Source organism: Phyllostomus discolor, chromosome 10 (assembly GCF_004126475.2).
Source record: "Phyllostomus discolor isolate MPI-MPIP mPhyDis1 chromosome 10, mPhyDis1.pri.v3, whole genome shotgun sequence".
Lineage (NCBI taxonomy): Eukaryota > Metazoa > Chordata > Mammalia > Chiroptera > Phyllostomidae > Phyllostomus > Phyllostomus discolor.
The window spans coordinates 56384564-56411514 of record NC_040912.2 but is presented as its reverse complement, the minus strand read 5'-3'; the positions used below and the strand labels follow the sequence as shown (position 1 = coordinate 56411514).

General features: G+C 39.8%; 1 protein-coding gene and 1 pseudogene across 4 annotated transcripts in view; one reads left to right on the top strand and one right to left on the bottom strand.

The window, feature by feature from the left end:
• Positions 1-2106: 2106 nt before the first annotated feature.
• The window catches only part of GLI3 (GLI family zinc finger 3), a 284476-nt gene continuing 259631 nt past the window's right edge, over positions 2107-26951 (top strand). For all 4 annotated transcript variants that reach the window (XM_036010813.1, XM_028525323.2, XM_036010812.1 and 1 more), the window contains exons 1-2: positions 2107-2248; positions 16942-17106. In XM_036010813.1, coding sequence (XP_035866706.1) covers positions 16983-17106 — 124 coding nt within the window. In that variant the 5' untranslated portion in view covers positions 2107-2248; positions 16942-16982. The remainder of the gene's footprint in view (positions 2249-16941; positions 17107-26951) is intronic.
• LOC118497134 lies at positions 20376-22619 on the bottom strand (annotated as a pseudogene).

Sequence of the window (26951 nt, the reverse complement as noted above, 5' to 3'; positions counted from 1 at the left end):
ACATATATGTTTACCACTACCAGAGAGCTGTTAGTTTCTGTCATGAATGTAGGGTGAAGAAACAGGGATACACAGGAGACACCAGCATTATTCCCCCCCTTTTGTTTTTAGCTATTTTATGAGCATAAGGGGACAGATTAGCTGTTTTTTCTTTACTGTTCTCGTTTTAAAACAGAATCAAGATCTTCATGATCCCAAACCTGCTATTAGACTTTTTTAAGTAAAATTCAAACTGAGTTTATTCAAGTTGTTGATTTATTGGTTGTCTTTCTTTTTATTTATTGTTTGCCATTGGGTAAACAAAGGATGCTATCAGGATGTATTATTTGCATTTGATTGAAGCAGGAGCAGTACTTGAATACAAACAAAATTGTGGCTGACGCTGGAAGAGTATATGTGGGAAAAAGTGGTTTTTAGTTATCTGCAATTCCAAAAGTATAGTAACAGTTCTTACACATTTGTGTCTCTTTACATTTGCACATGCATTATCTCATTGGAAACTCATATCTGGGAGGTATGCAGCCTGATTTTCCTATCATCATCTCACAGATGGGGTCAGGGAATCAAGCCAGTTAGTGAGGGGAAGGTGGGACCACCACCATTGTATCTTGAGAAACTTGTTTTGTACAATAAGTGGTGGGTTTCTTTTCTTTTCTTTTTTCTTTTCTTTCTTTTTCCTTCCTTCCTTCCTTCCTTCCTTCCTTCCTTCCTCCCTCCCTCCCTCCCTTCTTTCTTTTCTTTCTTTCTTTCTTTCTTTCTTTCTTTCTTTCTTTCTTTCTTTCTTTCTTTCTTTCTTTCTTTCTTTCTTTCTTTCTTTCTTTCTTTCTTTCTTTCTTTCTTTCTTTCTCTCTCCTTCTCCTTCCTCTTCCTCTTCTTCCTCTCCTTTTTTTTTTAAAAAGGGGTGAGGTAGAGAGATGTCTTAAGTACCTAAAAAGGACCTTCAGGCTTACTTTATCTCCACAACTTCTACCATAAAAGCTTAAGTCAGAGCCTGCTTTGGTTGGGTTTTTGAGGTAAGGAACACGTCCCAGGAAACAAATAGGGAATACTACCATTAATTCCATTAAGAAAATTTTCCAGTTAAATATGTGAATGTTAAAATGCTCTCCAAATCATAGCTAATCTTTCATGCACCTCACTCTCTTATCTTCAGTCAAGAAGCTCAACCAGTCAACACAAGTACACCCAGAGCCCCCAGCACTGCTGGGGTAGCGTGTGGGGGACTGTTGGGGCAGGTGAGTAGACGCTTAGTTTATCCCAGGAGAATGGATTTTGGAATGCCACGGGAGTTTTCTTTCCTTCTTTGTCTTCCTTTGACTCCTCCCCGCTCCCTCCCCATGCAAACTCCGTTTTTAAGGTTCCGTTTCCAGATTGGGTACATTGAAGGGGAACAGATGAATGTGGACTGCCTGGTTGAGGAAGGAGGAAAATGGTTTTTACTAGTACGGGCCGCTGAAAAATAAATCGGAGCGAGAGAAACTTTGTCGCTCACGGAAAAACACCACGTTCGAGTCCAGGCTCCAAACCCGGGGTCTTTGTTTTTGTGTTTTTATAAAGTAGCCCAAGGGGACAAGCAGGCTGTGTAAGTGGGAGTTTCCACTTCCCAGATTTTGGCTCCAAGGGCAGATGAGTCCGACGGAGAGGAAATCCCAGAGCTTTCAAAAAGCATCCTCTGGTGCTGAAAAGGAGTTTCAGGGTTGGCTTGGGGAAATGTAAAAGTAGAGGGGGAGCAAATGGGGGGGCTCAGAGGCCTTAAAAATAAAGGGGACACAAACTGTGAGCGAGGGAAAGGGAAGCAGAGAGGCGGGGTGTTAAGCGAACGGAACGAACAGGGCGCTGGGGTGGGGGCCCACGAGGGCGCCCAGGAGCGGCGAGCAAAGGCAGGGAGGATGGCCGTGACATCATGCCGGGGCCCCCTTCTCCACTCCCGGTGGGTGGGGCCTCGGCGCGCTGAGCGGGCGCAGGGTCAAGGAGAGGGAAGAGGAGGAGCAGGCCTGAATGTGTCCCTGTGAGGACCAGAGAGAAGCAAAGGCCGAGGGGACGGAGGAGGCGGGCGGGCGGGCTGGGGAGCGGGGGGGGGGGGGGGGGGGGAAAGAGGGAGCGCGCGCGTAGCTCCGGTTGCCTGGGCTCCCCCCTGCCCAAGACTCGCGCTGCGCCCCGCCTCCTCGCCAGCACGGTCCGCAGCGCAGCCGAGATCCGCTCCGGACGTCGGGAGAAGGTACGGCTTAGAAGGAGCGAGAAAGCAAAAGTAAGGCGAGCCACGCTCCAAGTTTTTCCAACTTCGCCCCCTGCGGCGGCAGGCATCCAGCAGCTCTGCGCGTACACTCCACTTAGGAGAGTGGCGGAAAGAAAAGGTACCGGGCAGGGGTATGGGTGGAGGGAAAGGGAGCGCGAGGGTGAGGGGAGAGTCCCGCAACATCTGTTAAAACTTGGGGAGGAGGAGCACAGGCTGGAGGCGGAGGAAGAAGAGAGCTGGGAAGGAGGGAGCTTGAGGGAGGGACACGCACAACCGAAGGACAAGTTTTCCACCGCGTGAGTTTCGCGGGCTGCACTGGGCCCGGACGGGGGGCTCCATCACCGGCTCGGGTCATCTGGCCGAGATGGGACTTTCTTCGAGAAAGTCGATTGGATACCGGGAGAGGCCTACGGTGGGGGTTTTCTTTCTTTTTTTCCTCCCTCCCGTGGGTTAACCAAATCAGAACTGTCACTCAGGGCCTGTGAGTCAGAAGGGATCGGATTACACGATCCCTGAAACCGCTGCCGGGGCTCCAAGAACGGGAGGGAGCTGGTTGGGGCTGCGCCACCGGCGCGCTTGCACACTCGCGGTCGCGCACACTCACCGCCCCGACTTGCTCTACCCGCGGCCGCCCGGGTCGCACTACGCGGGTGGTTCCTGCTCCCTGCGCCCAGCTCCATTGCTTGCTGTAGCCAGAGCGGCTTGTGCCTCGTGGAGCCGGGAGCCCCTCGCCTGCTTTCCGGGCGCAGGTCTGTGGGAAGTTAGGGGACTTGACAGCCGCCGCCTGCCGCCGCAGGTACGTCCCGCCCGAAGTTCTTTGTTTCGTTGGCCCAGCGTGGGGCAGCTGGCTCCTGTGGCCGCGCCAGCGCTACCAGGTCGAGAGGGGGGTCCTTTATGGGTGGGGAACAGGAAGTGAAAATGGCTGTCAGAGGTGCCCCCCTTTAGAGAGCAACGGTTAAGGCGTCAGAGCAAGGCTTTCATTTGCTGCTTCCTCCTTGAAGCTCCCTTTCCAAGTGTCTGGCCCCTCGGCCTTCCGGAGACTGACTGGAGAATTGCATATCCCAGAGGGGGACGAAGTTTGCAGCAGTGGCGACGGCGCCTCTCATCCCCTCTCCCCACTTAAAGGGTGTAAATGAACTACATTAGGCCCCAAAACTCGGGCGCCTGCCTGCGCACTGTTGCATCCCGCTGGGGTGCCAGGCGCGGCGAGTGACCGGCGGGTGGCTGGCGGGTTCGAGCGGGACTCGCTGCTGCGCGGCTTCCTCCAGCCTGCGCCTCCTTTCGGAAGGCGGGGGAGCAGTGTACTCTCTGGGAGAGACGCGCCTCTGAAGTAATAGAGGAAAAGTGAAAGTTGTACCATCTGTGTATGATTTGGGATCCTTTCATTTCTTTTCCTTTTTAGGGGCAGCTCATACACATACACTCAAAGAAAACAAGTAAATGAGTTAGGAGCTGCAGGGAGTAAGTGTGGGGGTGTGGGTAATGGTGGCCCCTGCAATAATCACTTAGTCTGTATTTTTGCAGAGCATAACCACTTTTTAGGGGATAGTTACTTTCTTGAGTTAGGAGGGAAAATAGGCCGGAGAAGGTGAAGAGGGAGTAAATATTTACCCTAAACTTGGAGACTTTTGTGAAGCGACTTTTAAGTAGATTGCCAGATGCCAAAGCACTGCTGTATACTCGGGGCTTTTATCCTCCCCTGAACTTTGTGCTCCTGTCGCTGATTGCACCTGCTTCTGGAGATGCCGTAGAGAGGCTGAACCCAGCCTTCCTTTGCTGACTCCTTGTAGCAAGAGGCTTAAGAAGGCATCCTCCTTGCAGTTCTCCTGTCCCGATCTTCTTATCTCCCTGGTTTGTAGTGCCGAGTAGATTCTGGCCTTGGGCACAGAGCTTGTGGCCCTCTGCCAGTTTATATGCACATGTATTTATGTAAAACATTTTCTCCCAGCTCTTTGCCAGCTGTTCCACATTTTCCAGCTGCCATTTCAGTTTGAAATGATGGGCTGTCCGCATCCCCAAGTAAAAGAGCCCTTTAGTCGGAGGTTTGGGGACACAAAACATAATTTTTCCTTCCATCTTCTAAGTTATTTTAGCTGGGCTAGTGATCAAATTAACATCAGACAGATTAACAGGAGAAAATGCCCAAATTTACTTCAGATGTATTTATAGGGTTGCCTTAAGAAAGATAGGAGACCTAAGGAGTCATAATATAGTCGGGGTTTATATGGCATTCTGTACAAAAGAGAGGGAGGCAGGGGTCTGAGATTTCAGAGGGAAAGTAGGCAATTTACAGGTAGATGAGAAAAAGCAAACATGTGGTAAACAAATTCTTGCTGGGCCACCCCAAAACAATTATACATAGGGGGATATCCAAAAAACACTTTGCTGTATTTCTTCCTGTCTGCTGCATTTAATTTATGATTAATTAAATTCACTTCTATGGTGAAGTTCCATCCTTTAAGCAGTTTTCTTTTTTCTGTCTGAATTCATTTAGGCAGGCAGGTGGGAGGGCCTAAAGTTCTGAGTCTTTCATTTCTTAGTAACCAACTTAAAAATCAGTGTCCCAAAAGGCATATTTTGTGATGGCAAAACTTTGGCTCCTCTCACTGTGATGGATGGCCAGCCACTGTGCAAAGAAAGGCAGTGTTCATTAGCCTGACTAGTATTATTAGTTCTAAAAAAACACTTTCTGCTCTCCTTTTCCTTTCCTTCTCTCCAATTCATCTTTCCAGAGCACTTTGCTGGAAATTCACAATAATTAGGCTTTCCCCCTACATGTGATTTTGTACAGAATCTGGATGAGGTAGTGTTTTAGATCCCTGAAATATGTGTCTGATTGAAAATAAATTAACTTTTAAAAAGAGTTGCAACTTGACTAGGTTGGGCATGGCTGGTGATGGAGGTGCTCTGCCTTGGCCAACAGTAATGATTTCATTTCAGTCTGTTTAAAGCAGGAACTATTCATTCCCATGTTACACTTATTGTGTTGAGTCTTAGCATATTAAAGACTGAAATCTTCAAGAATTGGCCTAAAGTATTAATTTTGAGTATTTATGTAATTGCTCTATAATTTGAATAGGTGCCTTATTGATTGATTCCTGTAATTATTTCATTTAGGTTGTAAATTAAAAATTAATAATAGTCTGACAGTTTCTTAATTACATGTGTCAAGATTATTTTGAAAGGAAAATGCCGTTTTATAGGAGTGAAATAACTTCAAAATCTCTTCATTTTTTTCTAAAGCATAACAGTATTTCAGTTGTGGGGATATACTAAGGCAGTGGTGATCAGCCTTAATGTAAACTGTATGAAATATCTAAGGAATTTGTTTATGTTAGGAAATATTGGTCTTAACAGCCTGGTGAATAAACACTTTGGCCGGTTAGACTATAGTCAAACCTAAAACAAATATGAAAAAACATATAAATTAGTTGTAACAGCATACTTACAGAGAGAAGATAACTTATATTATAGTAAAAGCTATTTAGTTAGAAACTTCCTGCTTAAGGGGGTCTCCTTTCAGGGTATATAATTCTTAAAGTCAGCCTAGGGAAGCTTTGGTTTAAAGTGCCTTAATGATTCCAGTGTGAGAGATGTCTTGTGAAACACTTTAAAAGGTATAGATGGATGGATGGCCATCCATCACACTGAGAGGAACCAAAGTTTTGCCATCACAAAATATGCCTTTTGGGACATTGATTTTTAAGTTGGTTACTAAAGGTATAGATAGATTATATTATTATTCATAGGTTAGTTGGTACAACTCGGATTCCTGCCAATTCCTGGTGTCTTTAATGTGTTTGTATTCCTTGATTGAAGACTGGGATAAACACATTTTGTTGTATGACTGGTTTGCAAAGAACTACACACAGAAATGATGAGAAAATGAGTACTGGTGAAAAATGGCTCGGCTGAGTTATTGCATTACTTATTTAATGAATCATTAATTTATCAATTTGATGCTCACGCCTAAAAGTTGAACTTTCCTTTGTTTCTGGGCCAGTTTTCTTAATTACCTGCATGCTGTAGGGGTTCAGACTTCTTTGCTTACCTAGCCAGAGGTCCTTCCTTCTCTGTAAGGTATCTTACTAAGGTCCTCCTCCCCCCTTTCTTGGAAGATAAGGTTTGGGAGTTTATGAAAGGAAGCAATTTAATGATCATTATTCCGTGCACTCACTTATTGGACAGTAATTTACTAGAAAAAAAACAGTCTTGAAGGAAAAGTGAATCAATGAGTCATGAAATCCTCAAGAAAACCTTAGCAATGGAATGTTAATGCTTTTAGACTATAGTAGATTATCTTAAAAGTCAGACGTTTCTTCTTTATGCAATTGTTGTAAATCCCCAGCTAAAGAATTCTTTGAAGGAGGTTTTAGTTTTGCTGGCATTTGTATTCTATAGTCAATCTGATTTATTTTGGAAGATTCAAGAAATTTTCTGCCAACTTATATATGAGAGGCAATTAAAATGCAGAGAAGACTATGGAGGAAATGTGTGCGTATTTAATATGTTAAGCAAAAGATTCCACTCTAATAATGACTTCACGTTGTCTTTTAATTAAAGTCTAGTAGAAGATGCTGTCCTTTACTTTGTGTTGTAATTTTTCTAGATAAAAAATGATTTGTTCTAGTTTCAAAGCAAATAAAGGGAGACAGAATAAACAACAACAGGGCAGGGGTACCGCTGCAAACTTTTTCAAGTACTTTCAGTGTATTTTTTCATTTTTACTTTTATTTGACGGGCCTGTGAAATAGAGCTGTAGACCGGTGAAGACTTTAAATGAAATTTCACACTTTGATGCTTTTTAAAAAAAACTTTGATATATTGACAGCAAAAGGAGCTGCAAAGCTTTTATATAACTTCAGCAGTAATGCCAAGCAGCAGTCAAATGTCTCTATGCATTTGTGTTTAACTGCAGAAGAAAAACATGTCCATGGGCAGTAGAGGTTCTTATCAACCCCCTAATCCCAGATCCCAGCAAACCTTAAGGGCATGCCTCAGATCTTGCTGAAATCACTGTAGACTCTCACAGTTTGCAGATTAAATATGCTACGTGTTCCTGGCTCCAACAACAGTTTTATGAGCTCACTAAGCTTCCTGTTTTAAGATCCTTTTCTTAAGTTTTTAGGAGCTGCTAAAGGCAGTGCTGTCTGGAGTAAGTGGTGTTTGTTAATTTAGAGATGGTTGAAATACTTCATTCTCTCTTTAAAAATTGCCAAAAGTATTATTTTTAAACCAATGGGCTAGTTATGTGGGGATGAAGGAGGGGAGCTTCTTGAAAGAAATTAGATGTTAAATGTGTTTGTAAGTGCATTTCATTGCAAACTACGTGACACTGCAGTTGTTTTAAAGCACATTTCCTTTTCCTCTCCCCTTAAAATTAGACTTTTTCTACTTATAAATGCATTTCATTTAAGTACAACATCTCATAATCACTTTTAGTTACTTTTTAATATGAAAGTATTTTTATGTTTTTTGTGTGTACATATATATATTTTAACTGGACAAAATGTCCCAGAAAATCTATGGCTCTCTAAAGAAAGTGAATGAACAAGCCATTATTACATAGTTAATAAGGTAGCATTGGAACATTTCAGCCCCCTCCTGAAAAGGCAGTATTGTATTGAGCTCCACATCTGTATTTGCAGTATCTATAGTTGTATCCTCCTATATGGTGCTTTTGCATTTTGCATAAGAGTCATAATTAAAAAAGAAAATACTTACATCATCATCCAACAACATGTCATGTAATTCCCAAGAGAACTAGAGCCAATTTTGTGCTTAAAGGTTATTCAATGAATGAAATTGTGAAAGCCCATTTGTCAAAGTACTGCATGGTTTCTGTTAGTTTTCAATCCCCAAATTCATTGTCTGCCCCAGCCCAGCCATTAGTCATCAGTGTATTAGTGCTGCCTTCAGGCCATGCTGCCCAGCACTTCTTCACACCATTATAGCTTCAGAAAGTGTACTCTGTTGACTTGTAGAATTACTGCTCTGATTTCCGCTTGGCTGGGTTTGAGGTAAGTCTCCTCCCTACCTTATAGTTGACTGTAATCCCTGCTTTCTTTTAAATCTCCTTTCCAGAGATTTAGGGGAAAACTTTCTTAAGGGCCCAGTTGGCATCACATTGTGGTTTTCTTGTGGCATGCACTGTACATTTAAATTGTACCTGCAGTGAATTGGCCTGACACAGCTAGTGGTTCTTTTCTTTTACGGAGGGTAGGGGAAATGTGTGTGTGTTTGTGTGTGTGTGTGTGAGAGAGAGAGAGAGAGAAAGAGAAAGAGATGAAGGGAGAGGGGAGAAAGAGAGGATCATGTTTTAAACATAAGCATTTGATTGTTATATTTGAGTAATTTTTATGCGACATAAATAATGGGAGATAAATGTAATTTTATTGAAACCTGTTTATTGGAATACCTTCAGAATGCAGTATATCTTATTTGCTTATTTTCATGTGGACATTTTTAGCATTAGACATTTTGACTTTTTTTGAAAATTACATAAAACACCTAACAATATTCCAGAGTGCTTTACATGATAAACTATTCATTTTTACAAAAAAGAGATGGAATAATCACAATTTAGTTGAACAGTAACTCTCAAATTGCAGTAATGAAGGAGTGAGGCAATTGACCCTATTATTGATTTCATTTTGTGATATTTTAAAAAAGAATTTAGTTTCAAGAGAGTTATCTGTAGAAACAAACAACCCCGCCCCCCAAAACCCCCCCCCCAAAAAACCCCCAAAAGTAACAACAACAAAAGAGAGTTATCTGTGTGTAGAGAGACCTCAGCCAGGAGCTTAAGAATGAAGGCTTAATGAACTAAAATGTATGGAAACCTAAATGGTGTGGCCAGAAGAGTGGACTAGGCCATGCCACATTAGGACAACATCTGATGTTAAAGCTGTGGCTGTTCAAATGAAATTGTGTGCCAAAGTGTTTCATTGGGAGGGTATGCTGTTTGGTATAGTTTACATTGACATTTTTGTGCAGAGTTGGGGGGAGAGGTGAAAAATAAGATAGCTGAAGAATTATGTCTTTGAATAAGCAAGTTTATAGGCTTAGTGGACTGGAATTAGTTTTTCACTGAATAAGCCTTAATTTTTAATTCTTAAATTTCGAAAAATTTGCTTTTTAAAGTGCAAGTAAGGTTCAAGAATCACAAGTTTAAAAATTGGGAGAATAAAGTGTAAAATAATACGTTAATATCTTTGGGATATCTTTAGTTGAATTTAATACTCAACCAGTATTATTCTAATATTTGTGATAGTTTAAAAGTAAATTACTCTTCATAGAACATGCGCTCTACCCTCTTATGCTTGCTTGTAAAAATACACATGATTCTAGGAACCAAAAATTATGGGGAATTCTGTAAGAATAATTTTTAAATTTAGGTGTGTTTTTTTTCTGAAAAGGTGTGAAAACAGTTCCTGTAAACCTCAGTGAAGTGAGACAAGGGATGCCTTTGATTATTCATTACATTTTTGTGATTTTGTGGGTTTAAGGGAAACACAGTTTTCATGAGTTTAGCTCATATGGATTGATAACTGACTTACAGATCTAATTTTCTGTCTGAGGATTATCCGTCTCCAACATACCTTATGAAAGTGGGGATGCCAGCTTGCTCCACATTATTACACATTCATTAATGGCACCTGCTGTGCATGGTGCTACCTGCTAAGTCTAACCAAAGTACACTGGATTGGTGTTTTACAGTTTAGCAAAACGCAAATGGCTAACAACTGTAAAATAGACACCTTATACTCCCCTCAGATGTTTCTCATAAAGTACTACTGGCAGGAGAGAAAGAGTAGCTGATCTTTTTTTAAATACACATAGCGGAAAAGTAAAACTGACACACAAAATATCATTTGTGATTTTCATTATAATAACAGTAATGGTTACTTCATGTCAAATAAGATTTTCAGTGGTTGTAGTTTAGTATATAGGTTCTTTAAAAGTTTTTTTTAAAGATTTTATTTTTATTTATTTTTAGAGAGGGAAGGGAGAGAGAGAGAGAGAGAGAGAGAAACATCAATGTGTGGTTGCTGGGGACCTGGCCTGCAACCCAGGCATGTGCCCTGACTGGGAATCGAACCTGCGACACTTTGGTTCGCAGCCCGTGCTCAATCTACTGAGCTACGCCAGCCAGGGTTCTTTAAAAGTTTTGATGTAGTTAATTTACTGAAACCAAATTACTTAATCCTTAGCCAGGTAATTATTTCCCCTTCAGGTAATTCCATTTGGGGATATGGATCCTGAATACTATTTATCAGAGATTAGGAGCTTCAGAAATGTAGGAAAGATCCAAAACAATCGGAAGCAATAGGCAGCACACTTAGGGGACTCTTTAGGCTACCAGAGACCACTTATGGCAACCTGAATATATAGTGGCTTTCTTATTTGCAAGTAAGGCTTTAGGCTTTCCTGATTAGGGAGAAAAATCGTCAAATAATTGTACATTTAAAAATAGTATAATTAAAACTTCATGATGATTTTAGTAAGAACTTATGAAGTTGAGCCTCGTTTTTTTTTGTTTTTTTTCAGGAAAGAAAGGCAATGCAGATAGGGAAAGAAGAAAAAAGCCTTAGAAATCTTAGAAACTGTTTGTGTGTCACAGATGTTACGCATATGTAATTGTTTTTAACCTTAAAAATATATTTTTAGGAAAAGGAAAATAACTACACTAGACACCTATAAAAGGTTAACTATAATGCATGATTGTATGAAATCCACTGAAATGTTTTAAATTATCTAAATTTTGTTCATTGAAACTCAGACTATTTCTCACTTTTGAGAAATAGTCTCACTCTTTCACAATTGATCCAAAGTTAAAACCAGCATTAGGTTTGTGCTTTTTGATTTTTTAAAAAATTTCTCTTTCTAAAGGACTTACTTCTTCAAGAACCAAATTTTAATGCTGTAGGAAGGTAAAACTATTTAATAGAAAATTCACCTAAATGGTTTCTCCAAGAGCATCATTTTGAAGTAGCAGTTAATCTGTAATAATAAAGTATGAGAGAAATGTCACTCTCCAGTGATTCAGGGGAGGTCCCTCAAATCCTCACATAGGCTGGTGCCATATGGATTTGAAAAATATTAACACATTAGGGAAACCATTCAATTTATATACATATAGGCAGGTGTAAGTAAATGCAATTTCTTTCAAGGAAAGCCTTATTCCACCTGAACAGTAGTTTCCTAAATTGCAAAGAAAAATTTCTTACTGTGATGTTAAAGTCTCTGCTCTGCCTACTGGAATGTCTTCTCTTTCTGGTCCCTCATTGGCAGTAGCTGTTTTAACCTATCAGAAACTGATCAGGTTACTGTTAATCAGGCTTTAACTTAGTTGTATTAAATCTTAAATACATTAAGAAAAGAAATCAAACAGAATATTTGCCCAAATTCAGGCAATTTAAAAATAAACTAACTGGATTAGGGAAATAAGTACTCTTATTTCTGCTCTTCACTAAGGATGCATTATCAGTTTATGATTAATGTTTTCATTTCACCTTGGATTAGAAAGTCGTTTTAAAGTTCAAACAATTTTAAATGTTGGTTTCAGTACTGGTGCTTTCTCTTAAAATTTTTAAGCAGGATAAAAGAATTGTTTGTCCTTGAAAAGGGACCCTGGTTTCACTGCAGAGACCTGCAAGAGGAATGGCTGATTTTTGCACCTTTCCATAATTTTGTTTTTTCATGCTCCCGATTTACTACAAAAAGGTTCATAGTTAAGGTTGAACTTTGGAACTCTACTGAGGTCCTCCCTCCCTGAGACACAATGAGATGTGCCTGTGCCAGACCCATTCACAGCACCTGAATCTATTCACGGCAGCTAATGAAGAAACAGTATTTGGGGGCCAGGTGAATGGATAGATGGTGAGTTACAAGTTTTGTGAGTAAAGCACACGCCTGTGGCTTCTTGAAGACTGTGTTCCCAGTGTTTTATTGTAGTGCAGCACACAGGGTGTTGCAAAGTACCTGGAAAGTTGCACCTCTGTATTCAGCTGGTATAAAACAGCCCTGCAAATGAAAGCAGGCCTGCTATGGTTAACTAACTGCTGGAAATGCTGCGGGACCCTAATTAGAATATTCCCGTGGAGCAGATAACCAGCTTGATGAAAGTGATAAGGGGCACTTTGGCCTGCAGAGGTCCTGCTGGGCCCCGATTATTCTGCTCGGTTTTGCACTTTCAGGAAGATCGCTGCGGGAATGCGGATGGGAACTGCGCCGGGTGCCGCCCCCGCCCCCTGCACCCCCTGCACTCTCTTCATCCTCGGGCCTGACACCCTGCTGTTTTCGAGGAGCCAGACCCGTTTTCGCTCTGGCATTGGGCGAGGCCTTGGAGGGAGCAGAGACTCGGCGGCCGGCGCGGGGCTTAAGGACCGTGCTACAGTCCAGCCCCGACCATAAAGCCGAGACCCGGTGGTAGGCCTCTGGGTGGGGAAGCGGTCAGGGTGTGAAGACCCGGACCTTGGAACAGTCTGAGGGACAGCACGTGCCGGAGCTCAGGTTGGACACGCAAAAGGCCAGCACTCGGAATAAAACTACCCAGTTTCACAATTTAAGACAAACCTGATTCCAATCGACTTTTTTTGCAAAGATAAAAGTTTTTTTTTCTTCTTTTTTTTTCCGGCAGTAGTGGCAACTCGACAGGTAGTGCCAACTTAGGCTTTTTGTGTTAAATGTCCCCACAATAATTCTAGAGTTTGGAAAATGTTGCTTTTTTTTTTGATTTGCAAGTGCAGTCCTACACTGTAGCATCATCTGTTCAGTGGCATCTGGTCAGTTCAATCAGTAGGAGGTCGAAGCAAGTTCACATTTATAATTCAGACAGAAAAGACCCACCTGCAGGCAGGTTGCTAATAGGAGAGGGATTGGGTTTAAAATGGGGTCTGGAAGTCACTGTGCCCAGGGTTTAAACTTGAGGAAGATTACAAAAGGTTCAGGGCCAGTTGAGTGGGGAAAAACCATGACCACTTTCAGGAAGGAATCTTTACTCCTCCATTTATCTGAGCTTTAGCAGGCTCTAGGCTTTAGCAGGCATACACTATTTGCACAGTTTTCCTTGGTTGCAGTTTTTTAAATATACTCAAGTTGTTGGGACTCACATTAACTGCAGTTTTTTTCCCATTAGCATAAAAAGTCAAGGGGCATGCCAGCAAATCTTGCATGAAATGTTTCAGTGGTGAAAGGGATTGAAGGAGAACAGTGTAGAGTTGTAAGAACACGCGGTTGCGAAAATGTCTTGTTTCAGTCACATCTAAAAAAACTTGCATTTCCCTTAGAAAAAAATCTTTGAAGTGAAGCAGAACCAGAAAGTTTCCCTTGATTGCTATATTCTAAATAAATTGTACTTCATCATTTAGGGAATTCCAGGTTTTAAAAGTACTACTGTGGGCTATGGTCCCAATTATGTATATCTCAGGATTTCATCAGGAATTTTTACTGGTCGTTTCTGTACCTCAGGCTTTTGTGTGTCAGCTCACTACTGAGTTTCTCAACTTGGCTTAATGTATGAAAAAACCACCACCACCACAGCTAGGAGCAGATTCTCTTTTTTTGCTGACTAACTTAGTGCAGAGTGTTGATGAGGTGTGAGAGTCTAGAATGTTAAAACTTTCTCCTTTGTAAATGGCAGGGAAAAAGTAGTGTTTTTATCAGTAAAATAAGCTGATATAATTTATAGGGATATACAGGAAGCAGATGTCTGCCTTGGCAAGTTGCCATTTTTATAGCCCTGTTTTAAATACAAGCCACACTTTTAAATAATTAGTTACTTACTAATGAGATCCAAAAAATAAGTTGTCAAAATAGAAAAAGGAGGTACACTCTTGAGTGACTAAGGGCCTGTTTTTAAAAAATTTATTTCAAAGGAGGGGTGAAGGATAGGAATTAGTATTCTCTATGATCATTAATTAGTGTGATTTCAGTCAGTGCCTGGGGCTTTACCTTTTCTCACATGAGCCCCTCTCTGGTGATGAATATTTGGAGGGTTTATTGCTTGTTAAAATGAAGTCCTTTGCTTGGGGTAAAAACCAGCAACTCCGAAAACCAAGTTTGTCAAAGAACTTTGGTGAGTTGTCCTTCACTACTGTTAATTAGCTCCATCTAATAAGGAAGAGACTGACTTCTTACCAGGAATTCCATCTCTTCATGGGTTTTTCTGGTCCATTGGCTTATTCCTGTTGGCAGTTTGAATTTAATATTCATTCATATTCAGCCAATAAAACTGGGTGTTTTGAGGGAAACAAGGATAGTAAATGCCTGTTTATCCAAAATGGTTGAGAACGGAGTGTTTTGATTAATTAAATATTCCTGTTAAAGTTTTTAGTTTGTATGTAATTTGCCAGTTTTCAAAGAAACACTGTAGGTATAAAAGATAAAGTTAAACCAATGGCATTTAGGACTCAAGACATTGTAGAATCTGGGTCATGGTGTCATCTTTATACCCTTTATTTACTCAGTATACATTCTTAGGGGTATGAAGTGCTGGGAAGATAGCTAAGGACTTGTCCTCATGGAGCTTACTATCTGCAGGGAGGAGGGACTTTCAGCAAAGATTCCAGACTAGGTGTTCATCACTGTGGTGGGTGTTGGGCTAGGCTCATGCACACTGTTGGAATTTAGTTGGGGTGCAGTTAACTCGTTATTTTATTCAGTCAGTTAAGACTTAAGTAGGTACCTATTGCACTGGGTACATAGTAGCTAACAAAAATTTGTAGAGCAGTTGTGTGCAAGCTTTAGTGAGCCTCATAATCACCAGTGCTGGTTGCATTGCAAGTTCCCTGGTTCCACCCTCCAAAATACCAGGGATTGGACCCCATAATCTGAGTGTTTCACAAACTCTGTGGTGGTGCTGGATCAGGTGGTTCCTGTGCCACTCTGATGAACAGTGCTGTGGATGGGGATTAATTGATCACATGGCATATTTTAAAGATGATGTTTAAATCAATTTTGGGTGGGTATTAAAAAATTAAAGAATCATTCAGAGATTGTTAGAGCTAGAAAGGGCCATTGAAAATTTCTCCCTCAAGGGTTCTTTATCCTGATTCATGGAAACGTTTGGAGGGCCTGTGTTCCCTCTGAAATTAAATGTACACTTTTGTGTTTAAGGATATTCTTCTAGGGAGAAGCTCCATAACTTTTAACATATTCTTAAAAAGGACTGTACCCCTTTCCCCCAAGGTTAATTCCCACTGTTTGATTCTGTCATGGGACAGATGAGAAAACAGGCGCTGAACAATTCCATTCAGGTAGCCAGAAACAAGGCCTCACACTGAACTTGTGCAGTGTAGCAGCTCTGAGAAAAGACATTCTGAGCTCCTTCACACTGGCTTTTTGAAGGATGTTTCTGAATTTGGAGTGGATCTTATACTTGATATGTAAATTTAACTTGTGCCTGTTTTTTTTCTTTTTTATTCCAGAAAAGGTGTTCTTCAATAGCTTTTGTGTTTTACAGTGAATGACACTGAATAATCAAGGAAAAGAAATGGAAGTTAGTGGAAAAGCTAGTACTACAGTGCCTTTGGGTCTTAAGCTTTTATAGTTACTTGAATTCCAGATTTCTTATATAATAAAGAATATGCTGTTCTCCTGCAAATTTCAGTTAAGGATAACTAAAAATATTTCATCTGATGTTTTAACTCTTTTAGTTGGTTAAACAGTTGCTTATTTTAGTACACTAATTGTTGTTTCGATTGAACACAGTGCCTTTATCTGCTAAATGTAGAAAAGAAGGAAGATGATTCAACTGAAGAAATGCCCACCATGAATGTTATAATCCAGATAGCTTGAAGAAAACATTCCAGAGAGGGTACTTGTCATCTTTCCCTGTAGTCTTTATGGGTGTATAGCATGACTGCAAAAAAATAAAGTGAAAATTGATGAATGATGAGTTAGGGTGATTATCACATGAATGAAGCCAGTGAAAAGTGAAGTAACAGAACTTGCTTTTAGCAGAGTTTTAATATTTCTTGAGTGGTTTCAGTCTTTGCTGTTGGTACTCTTTTGACTTTCTGTAGGATTGTGAGTGTGTTGTTCTAGTAACTTTGTTTAAAAAATAGAACTTGAATTGAAATGGTCATAAGTTTTAAGAGAGCTTAAAGAAATTGGTTTATTTAATAAATTAGGATTAAAAGGAATATTGCAATTAAGATATTTCAGTGAGAGGAAGCAAAAATCACTGGCTTCTTTATCCAGATTATCCTCTGATTCAGAATTTTGTGTAGGGTTTGGTTTGGAGAAATTGTTGCATGCTCTTTAAAACATCTAATTAATTAAAAACCTTCTCCTGCTTGGAAAGTTGTCCTAATGCCCCTTTCTATAAAGTTGGCCACCTGAAGAGACATTTGTAGATGTGGCTTAAAAGAGTATTGTGTGACTACTTGGGCTTCACACTATAAACACAGCTATAAATTGAGATATTTAGACCATTTAATAACAAATGCCTAGTAGGAATTTGGGACAAGTCTCACATTATATACATTGTCCTCTGTTCTTCTTTTGCACATGCAGACAGAATGTGACTGGCCTGTTAATAAAACTTGGAGGCATTTTTGCCAGAAAACATGTAGGGAAGGCTCTTTTAGGTTTTGAATTTGCTAAAGCTGTAGGCACCTCCTCAGGTGACAGGCAAAGTGCTTTTGAGTGAGATTTTTTCCACTCTTATTTGAAGTTGATGGCTCTGTTGTGTTATGTAGGTGTTCCTGGTACCAGAGAGCTGAAGTAATGAGAAGGCATCATGGAGGCCCAGTCCCACAGCTCCCCAACCACTGAGAAGAAAAAAGTCGAGAGTTCTGTAGTGAAATGCTCCACTCGAACAGATGTCAGTGAGAAAGCCGTGGCCTCCAGCACTACTTCCAATGGTGAGCAGCCTGGGGGATTACCAGCAGCCAAACCTACAGTCATTTTTATGTTCTCTGCATTCCTTGTGAATTAAGCATCTGCACCTGGACCAGTGTTTGTTCTATAAGGGACTAAAAAAAGCAAATGGGGGTGAAGTGTGGGGTGGGGTACAAGCAAGGGAGTCTAACCTGTGGCCTGTGGGCTACATGTAGCCTATGGATGCAGCCCAACAGAAAATTGTAAAATTTACTTAAAACATTATGAGATTTTTTTGTTTTTATTAGTGCTTGTGTATTTAATGTGTGGCCCAAGACAACTCTTCTTCTTTTAGTGTGGCCCAGAGATGCCAAAAGGTTGGACATCTCTGTCGGATGGGCAGGCTTTTGTAATCTCTACTTTGGCACTGAAACCACATGTTTTCTTCCCAGTTTTCTAATTTGAGATGTACATGTGATAGGTTATTTATTACAGAAAGCTCATGTTTTGGCATTTTGGAAGTCATCTTGAGTAGTCTGGCAGGACTTCAGAATCCATTCCATTACACATGGAAAGTCCACACTAGTCAAAAAAGTTATTATTACAAAAATATAAAAGTTGCCTTTTCAAAATTAGTGACAGGATTCCTCTACCGCCAATTCTAAGTAGTCTCTACTTTAAAGAATTTTAGAAGTTGTTAATGGTTGAGCCTCAAGGTAAACATTAGTATCTGAGATACAGGTTTTGCTGTCAGCTTATAAAAATTTAATTTACTTAATTTGTGTTCAGAGATATCCTAGAGCCACTGTTTCTATATGCTATATTAATATTTTACACAAAGTATTGAGAGGCATTTCAATTCAAGCATGGACCATTGAAAATGAATTCCAGAGCCCCTTCTGGAAAAAAGACTGTATAGGTCAATGTTAACCTTCACTTTCTTTTCCCTGCTTTTCCACTGTGTAGGCCCTTATTGCCTTTGCGGTTTGTAGAGTTAATAGCAGCCCTGGACTCCCTGAATTGCACTCCTCTTTTTCACATGCCCTGGCTGGCCTGTTCTCCCATTCCTGGACACTGCATATCTGGGCATACTGATTTGCCTGAGCCAACCTGCTGCCTTCCTCCCAGTGGGCTTATATTTTATTTATTCCAAGAAAGATTTTACTTGGCTGATTTATACTTTTTTTTTACATACAATTGGAGAGTCAGGGTCTGCTTTGGGAGGTAACTGTAGCCCAGAACCATAGACTCTAAGGGCTGGAATCCAGTAAAAAAGCCACACCTTCCTGTTCTGACTTTCTGTGCCCATCCTTGTCCATGATGACTATGTGCTGCTCAGGTGCCCTCCTTCTGTAATGTTACCAGTGAGCATTGCTGGCTTGACTAGGTGAGGGGTGGGGCTGGTGTTAAACATGCTGGCTAATGAGTCCTGTTTTGAATTGATCCTTAGGGAGATATATTTATGTCTTCATTAAAATACTGAATTTATGCCCTGGCTGGTGTAGCTCAGTGGATTGAGTGTGGGCTGCAGAACAAAGGGCTGCCAGTTCTATTCCCAGGCAGGGTACATGCCAGGGTTGCAGGCTAGATCTCCAGTGGGGGCCATGTGAGAGGCAACCACACACTGATGTTTCTCTCTCTCGCTGTCTTTCTCTCTCCCTTCCCCCCTCTCTAAAAATAAATAAATAAAATCTTTAATTTAAAAAATAATGAATTTACTTTATGTACATATGAAAATATAACCTGTATTTCTCCCTTTATTTTTGGAGCTTATTTTAATTGAGCCAGATATTTGCATTATTCTTTCAATGTGGCTACAGAAGGCATGATTCCTCCTTTAAAAAAATCATGTGACCCTTAGTTCTTTTTTTCTTTCCTGGAATTTGTAACAGACAAATTTATTATTTCAGAAGTAGAATCAGTCCATGCTATGTTGCTTATTTGGTAATTTTATAGCAATTTTAAAGGAATAAGCACTTTCTGTGTATTATGCTTTATGTGAAACATGTAAGTGTATATGAGGGTATGTGGATGTATGTGAGAGAACAGGTGAGAATGAGTGTAAGTTGGTAGAAGATGATGCTGTGGTATGGAGAGCCTCTATGAACCACTGTACTTCCTGTGAATTTCAGCACAGTAACAACAGTAGTTTGTTTTTGTGAAGGTTCTGCTACTTGCCACTCCTGCACCCACACACATGCTCAGGAGGTGCTTGGGGCTGCTGCCTTGGTCTTCAGCCACTTTTTGACCGTGGGTTGCTCTTATGAACCCATTTAGGGTGAGTAGGAACAGAAGTAACCTAACAAGCTTGTGGTAGCTAGGAAGCCACTCAAGAGCGTTAGCCAAAGAAGGAGCAGTTATGATTTACAAAGTTAGTCCTACAGTGTGAAATAACTAAACCAAACTCCACTGGCTTCCTACCCTGTTCAGCCTGTGCCCTTGAAATACTCATGCTGTTGTAAATGTATGTACAACTTGTCTGTTTTGGGGGCAGACACTCTCATTAGTCAGGTTTGCAGGGCATATGCAAAAATGATAGCTGTCCCAGAAGTCCTGGTAATTCTGGCCATTTATTTAGTGTTCTTGTTTCTTCTGAGGGGTTTATTACTTTTTTATATTGGGATAACATAAGACCTAATTCAAATAAAAGGAAAGGGGACGTGTTTAAATATGGATTGCAACTCTACTTGAAGATTCCAGGAAAACCAGCAGAGAAATTTAATGATGGGAAAAGTAAAAAAAAAAGGAATATAAACCTCTTCCTTGGTGATTACTTTAGGTAGGCAATGATAATAATTATAATGACCTTTTTGACAGAGTCCCCTGCACATTTTGTCTAACTAGTTCATAGTCTCTTCACAGATCCAGAATCATGGTCAGGGGGTGGGATGGCCCAGCCTTTTCTTTGTTCTGAAAGCTTCTACCTGGTTGCATGCTTTTCTCTGTATTCAGAATTGATCACACAGCTAGTATGTGGGCTTTAGTCCTGTGCCCCATTTGGGTTTTAGAGCTCATCGGTGGGGGCTTTCAAAGGTTGGCACACTGTGTGTGTACTGGCTGTGATTGCTGTCGTGATTGGTCCATTCATCTGTTCTGTCTCTGTCTCCCTTTCTCTTTTTTTTCTATAAACATTTCAGAAGTGCTTGGATACCTGTACTGAGACTATTCACAAAAAGGAAATTAAAATCATTTGGATCCTATAATAGGTAGTACTGGTTGCTGCTGTTTCCAGGGGGTTATTATACTTCCTTTACAAAGATCTGAAATTCAGGAATTTGTAAATGAACAATGAGTTCAGACCAAGAACCAAACCACTGTAATATATCAAATTTCTCTCCTGCCCACAATTTCATGATTAAAATAAAACAAACAAAAATGTTTCATTGTTGGTGCTGTTAGGTTAACTTAATTAACTTTCTTGCCATTATGTGCTGCAATTTGTAGTTGATTGTGAGCTTTGTAACTGATTGTGAGCCTTCCAGCTAAACCATGCACATTCCACTGCATGTCCTTACAGATCTGTTTTCTTTCTTTTCTGAGCTGAGGATCTACTATAATAATATTCATATAGAGTTTTGTTTAAACACAAACAACCAAAATGTGTGGTTCAAAAACCTTGAACACCATTTTAAGTAAGCATTTACCTCCTAATACTGAAATTTAAAATACCACAAATGAAAAATTGTGTTCTAAATCTTGTATGAAAAAAAAAAACTACTTGATTTTTCTTTATAAAGCATTGAGTACTCTCACAGGAACTACAATGTGTGTGATTCATGTACCATAGTTAGATTTTAAGCTTTACTGTTATTAAGCATAAATGACAGAAAAGAAGACATTTGATTTTCTGAATGTTTTTTAAGTGCAGTTGTGATTAAGTGATCATTTTTGGAATCTAAAATGGTGTCTTTCACATATAAAGTGTGCATTCACATATTAAGTGTTATTGTTTACTTAGAAAACTGATAATATGTTAATAACATAAGTGAAATGCCTTAATAGTCTGTTTGCTTCTGGTGTAGATATTAGGCTACATGTTGTGTTTTATATATAATAAAAGTTTTTGAACCTAGATCTTTCAATGTTTTAAACATTATCATTCTATACAATTTTCTTCAGTGCATTGCAAACACTGACTTTTCAGTTTGAAGTGTTTTGTCTCATTTTTGGCCTATCAACATTTTTCTGAGGCAGTAATCTGATACTTCTTTTTTAAGTAAAAGTTGTATTTACTTAGAAGCATTCAGAATGTCAACAAAAGAGCTGCAACATTTTTCTGCATACAGAGTGGTATTCAGTTAGCTGAACTATCATCTCATATAAGCTGTATCAGAGACAACTGAAAATGAAAAACTATCATTCCCACATATTACTAATTTATGTCATGTATCAGCAGGAACCTGCTTTAAATTTCTATACCAATTTATAGCCCCTATACTGCAGGCAAAGTTAGCAGCTATCGAAAATACCACACAACAGGCTATCTAAAGACATATTTGATAGTGTGTTAGCTATACAAAAAAAATGCTGTACAGTTTAAAAACAAATCTTATACTGCCTTACATTTCATTTTTTTTCTTTAAAAGGAGTGAGTTGTATACTGTGGGGGTGGGGATATTAAATACTTTATAGACAACAAAAAAACTCCACTAGAACCAACTTATCATCATCATATCATCTTCATCTTCTTTCCCTTCATCCTCTTCATCTTTCTTGTCTTCCCTTCTATCTTTTTCTTGCTTTTTTCAGCCTTGGTGACTCCCTTTTTGCCACATCATATTTTCCTTTAGCTCAATATGCAGCAATATCCTTTCCATATTTCTTCTTCCATCAGGCTGCTTGTCGTCTGCAGCTGTGTGATTGCACGTCTCTCCCAGCTACTTTGCAGCACCACCAGTGGATAGGCCAGGGTGCTCACTTTTGATATTTGGTTGATACTCAGAACAAAACAAGAAAAAGGCTGAAGGAGTGGTCTCTTGGGCTCATTGGTGTCCTTGAACTTGTTTTTGTTTCCCCTTTAAAGGAGGGATATAAGTTTTCATTTCTCTTTCATAAAGGGCCTAGTCCACCTTTGTCATGTCTTCAAGTTTTCCTTTCTCTTTAGCAGATGTGGTCTTCCAGCTCTCTGAGCACTTCTTAGAAAACCCTGAGAAGTTGACTGAAGCATCTGGGTCCTTCTCCTCATGGCAGGTTTGCACAAAGAAAGCATATGATGACATTTTATCTCTTGGCTTAGGATCTTCTTTGCTCATGTTTAATTATTTTTCCTCATTGAGCACAGAATCATCCAGTGCCTGCCTGGTTTGCACTTGCCCAGGTTTTGTCTCTATGGAGAGCAGGCCAGCCTCCTCACTTTCTCCGCACTGTCTGATAGATATTTCTTACTAACCTACCACTCAGCTTTTAAAAAAGAAAGAAACTAATAATAAGTGCATGTAGGCTGTGGTCTTGAGATCTTTTATCCGATCTGATAGTTATTAGGAACAAACCTTAAAGTGATAGGCAGCTGAAATGATTATGCTAATGGTGATGCAATATGAAACCAAAATTGATAGATTTATAATGGAAAGGAAGTTTCCTGTTCACTTTGATTTATTTCAAAAAGAAGGGCTTGGCTCTTCTCTGCTTAAAAACATTTTTTTTGAGTTTTTTAAAAAGATTTTTTACTTATTTATTTTTAGAGAGCAGGGAAGGGAAGGAGAAAGAGAGGGAGAGAAACATAAATGTGTGGTTGTCTCCCCCTCACTCTCTCCTGGGGATCTGTCCCACAACCCAGGCATGTGTGTGTCCTTAATAGGAATTGAACCTGTGACTCTTTGGTTCACAGGCCTGCACTCAGTCCACTGTGCTACACTAGCCAGGGCTTTTTTGAGGTTTTTAAGGAGAAATGGTATGGATGGTCTGCACATACATAAGGAGATATGTTATTTTTCCCCTTGAGTTTTTGGTTACTTCTTGGCCTTGTGATTTGCTTTTAAGTTGTCCAGTACATAGGTATTAATTGTGATTTCTCTTGGTCTCTAGGCTGGTAAGTAAGATGGTTCAGTTTTGTGCAGTTTCCACCGGTAGACAGTAAGTTGTGAGTTTTTGGTTATTTGTCCCTTTAGATGTTCAATTCCTATTTTCTTGGCCATGTGTCATTCCCTGACACATGACAGTGGGATAGAAAGGACTGTCAGATAAAATAAGATTTCACATTGTAGGGTACTGGTTAGGAGCACCCACTGACTTTGGTATCTGAAAGCTTAGGTTGAGTTCTGGCAACACCAAGGGCTAGCTGTATGAGCATGGGAAATTAACTTTTCATAGTCTCAGTTTCTTCATCTGTTTACCAAGATAATAGACCCACCCACTTTATAGATCTCTGGGAGGATTAAATGAGGTAATGCCTGCACCATTCTAAAAGCACCTCTCATAATAGGAATTTATCAAATAGCAGCCATAGTTATTAGGAAAAATCCTGTGCATAAGTAAAATGTTACGAATCCAAACAAAAGGATTGTGTTTTTTTGAAACACACATGAGTTTTGAAATTAAGGGATAAATATTTGGCAAAACTAATTTTGAATTTGCTGGATTCTGAAAAATAGTTCAAGATGTTTCACAAATCCCAATGTGACCAAGTTTACATATCTTAAGTAAAGAACGAATCAAAAAAAGTTTCTCTACGTTCCCTGTGAATGCCTTCTTAAGCCAGAAAATAGGGAAGATAATTTCCAGAGAATTTATTTTGATTTCTTTAACCTTGAAAACTATTGTTGATTGTATGTTTTTGCATTAGAAACAGCATATGCATGTCCCTTTTCTTGTTATTTTTCTGGAGTAAACAGTTTACTTTCAGGTCAGTGATATCCACTTATAAGGTGGTGTGCTATATTAAAATTAGATTTTATTCTTTTAAAAGGGGATTTTTACATTTTCAAACCAATTAACTAATAATAATCTGATTCTCCTAAGAATCCTGGCTCTCTTGAGCTCCACACTCATGTGTCCCTGAACCCTGGGAGCCTCTGTATTTTTATTTTAGCTGAGTATATCACCTTTCCTGCAGTCACTCAGGCTTGAAACCGCATAGTCACCTTTGACCCCTTGCTCTCATGCTTCCCATGTACAAACCAGTTTTGAGGTCCTGGTAGATTTTCTTCTGTAATTACTGACCCATGTGTCCCTTTAGGCCAGCTACTGCACTGTGTTATTTAAAACCTCACCACTTCATGCCTAGACAATTAAAGCAATCTTCTATCCTAGCAATTTTCAATCTTGTTCATCTCATGGCATACATAAACTAATTACCAAAATTCTGTAGCACACCAAAAAATACATTTTTTGGCTGATCTGACAAAAAATATAGGTATAAGTTTGATTCATTCATACCAGGTGGCTATTTTTGTGTTGGCTGTTGTCATTTTTTTAAAAAATTGACAATCTAAGGGAAGTGCACCTGAGTAAATAGTCAGGAAATGTATGTTTTAAAATTTCTTGTGGCACATGGGTCGAAAATCGCTCTTCTATCCAATCACCTTTTCTTTGATTTCTGCTATTTTCTTTCACAGGACTTGTTCCTGCCAAATTAATCTTTTTATTGTTTTGCTTATGCCACATCCCTCCTTTAGAATCTTCAGTGATTTCCAGCTACTTCTAAAATCTGACCCCAGTCTGACTTTTCAATTTGATATGCTGCTACTATGTCCTCCTCCGATCTCTTTCTCTCTATGTAATTTTGTGTCCTTTTTGAAATTACCTAGTAATAGTAGATTTTTTTTGTATTTTATTTTTTTAAAGATTTTATTTATTTATTTTTAGAGAGGGAAGGGAGGGAGAAAGAGAGAGAGAGAAACATCAATATGCGGTTGCTGGGGGCCGTGGCCTGCAACCCGGGCATGTGCCCTGACTGGGAATCAAACCTGCGACACTTTGGTTTGCAGCCTGTGCTCAATTCACTGAGCTACACCAGCCAGGGCTTGTATTTTATTTTTAATTCTATTTGATAGGCTATATTTTAGTGAAGTTTTAGGTTTATAGAAAAAATGAGCAAAAAGTACAGCGTTCATATATACCCCACACCACTCCTGCAGAATTTTCTCTATCATGAATATTTTGCATTAGTGTGGTACATTTTTACAATTGATGAGCTAATATTGATATACTATTATTAACCTAAGTTCCTAGTTTTCATTAGGTTTCACTCCTTGTGTTGTGCATTCTGTGGGTTTGACAAACATATGATGGCATGCAGCTACCATTACACTATCATGCTGAATAGTTACACTGCCTTAAAAATTCCCTGTGCTTCATTTATTCATCCCTCTCTTCCCCATAATGCTTAATTTTTACATTTAAGTTAGAACTTTTTAGAGTAGTACCTGGTTTGTCTTTGTTTTGTCTTGGGAGGGCCTCAGTAGATATTGAGTAAGCCTGCAGAGTACAGAGGCCTGCCAGAACTTTACTCAGCTTAGTGGGGACAAGGGACATGTGTAGCAAAGCAGTGGTGTTGATGCCAGGCTTTGAACCTAGCCCTCCCACTTAATTCTTAATTGCTATGTAGTACTGAGTTAATTACTTAACATTTCTGAGGCTTTGTACCCAGCCTAACACAGTGAGTACCCACATGTGTTAGCTATTGTTAGTAATAGGAATGGCCTCTACTGGATATAAATTGGCAAGATTTAATTCACTGATATCTTTCCTCTCACTCCTTTTAGTACACTATCATTTGTTAATCATCTGTAAGTGGTTAAACTGTGTAATCTGAGAGAATAGTGGGGTTGGCTAATAGTTCTAAATATTGGGTGGTCATCGGGATGTAGCTTAACAGGCAAGCCGTTAATAGAAGCTGGGATCGAGAAATAGTACCTCCGAATTGGCTGGGTAGCTCACTTGATTAGAGCATTGTCAAGTTGGCCAATATGCCAAGGTTGCCAGTTTGATCCCCAGTCAGGGCACATACAAGAAACAACCAATGAATGCATATATAAGTAGAACAACAAATTGATGTTTCTCTCTTCTCTATTCCTCTTTCTCTATCTAAAAATCAATTTAAAAGGAAAAAAAAAGAAGAAGCAGTACATCAAACCACTTAGTCCGGAAATTGGTACCAGTTTGGATTGAAGATTCAGTTGCATTTAGGGTGTGCTTCTTACTCAGTGAAGTTTCTGGATGAAATCAGTAATTCTGTGCTAATGAGCTTCCCTGAGGGCTTCTTTCTTCTCTTATATATAACTATTGTGTTTCCCCTCTAAAAGAACATTTCGTGGGTGCTCGTATAAGTCAGTAATACAAATCAACCCCATCTTGCCAGTTTCTCAAACTTGGAAGTAAAAAGAAGCCACAGCATGATGTGCTCTGCTTGTGGAAAGTTTCTGGGTTGCCCTTGATTACTTGTGATCATGTGATGTGGGTATTTCATATTTCCAGAAACAAACTGGTCAGAATCAGAAATAACAACTGAAGAGGTGAAGCTTGGGGGCAAAATGGTGCTTGTGGGAGGACAGTCTCCCTCTGAGGGGGTAGCTCTGTGGCCTTCCATTCTTGCACCACTTTGAGCCTCAAGGTGGCAGGGGGAGTGTGAGGGAGAGAGCTTGACTTTCCCAGCAACTCACACCCTGGACTGCTAGAGAATGCACATCTGAGCACTAGGAAACATGAGGGTCTCCGGCAGGGCAGGGAAGAAGGGGGTGATGATGAAAGCAAAAACCTCATCTAGTTTACAAGGAAATCTTTCCAAATCTATCAGTTGTTAATTTTTCTTTTAAAAATTACAATCAATCTAATTTACTTTTTTGGTGAATAGTTCTGTGAATTTTGACAAATCCATGAAGTCGTGTAACCACCACCACAATCAAACAGAACAGTTCCAGCAACCCCAGAATTTCAACAACTGCTTATTTTT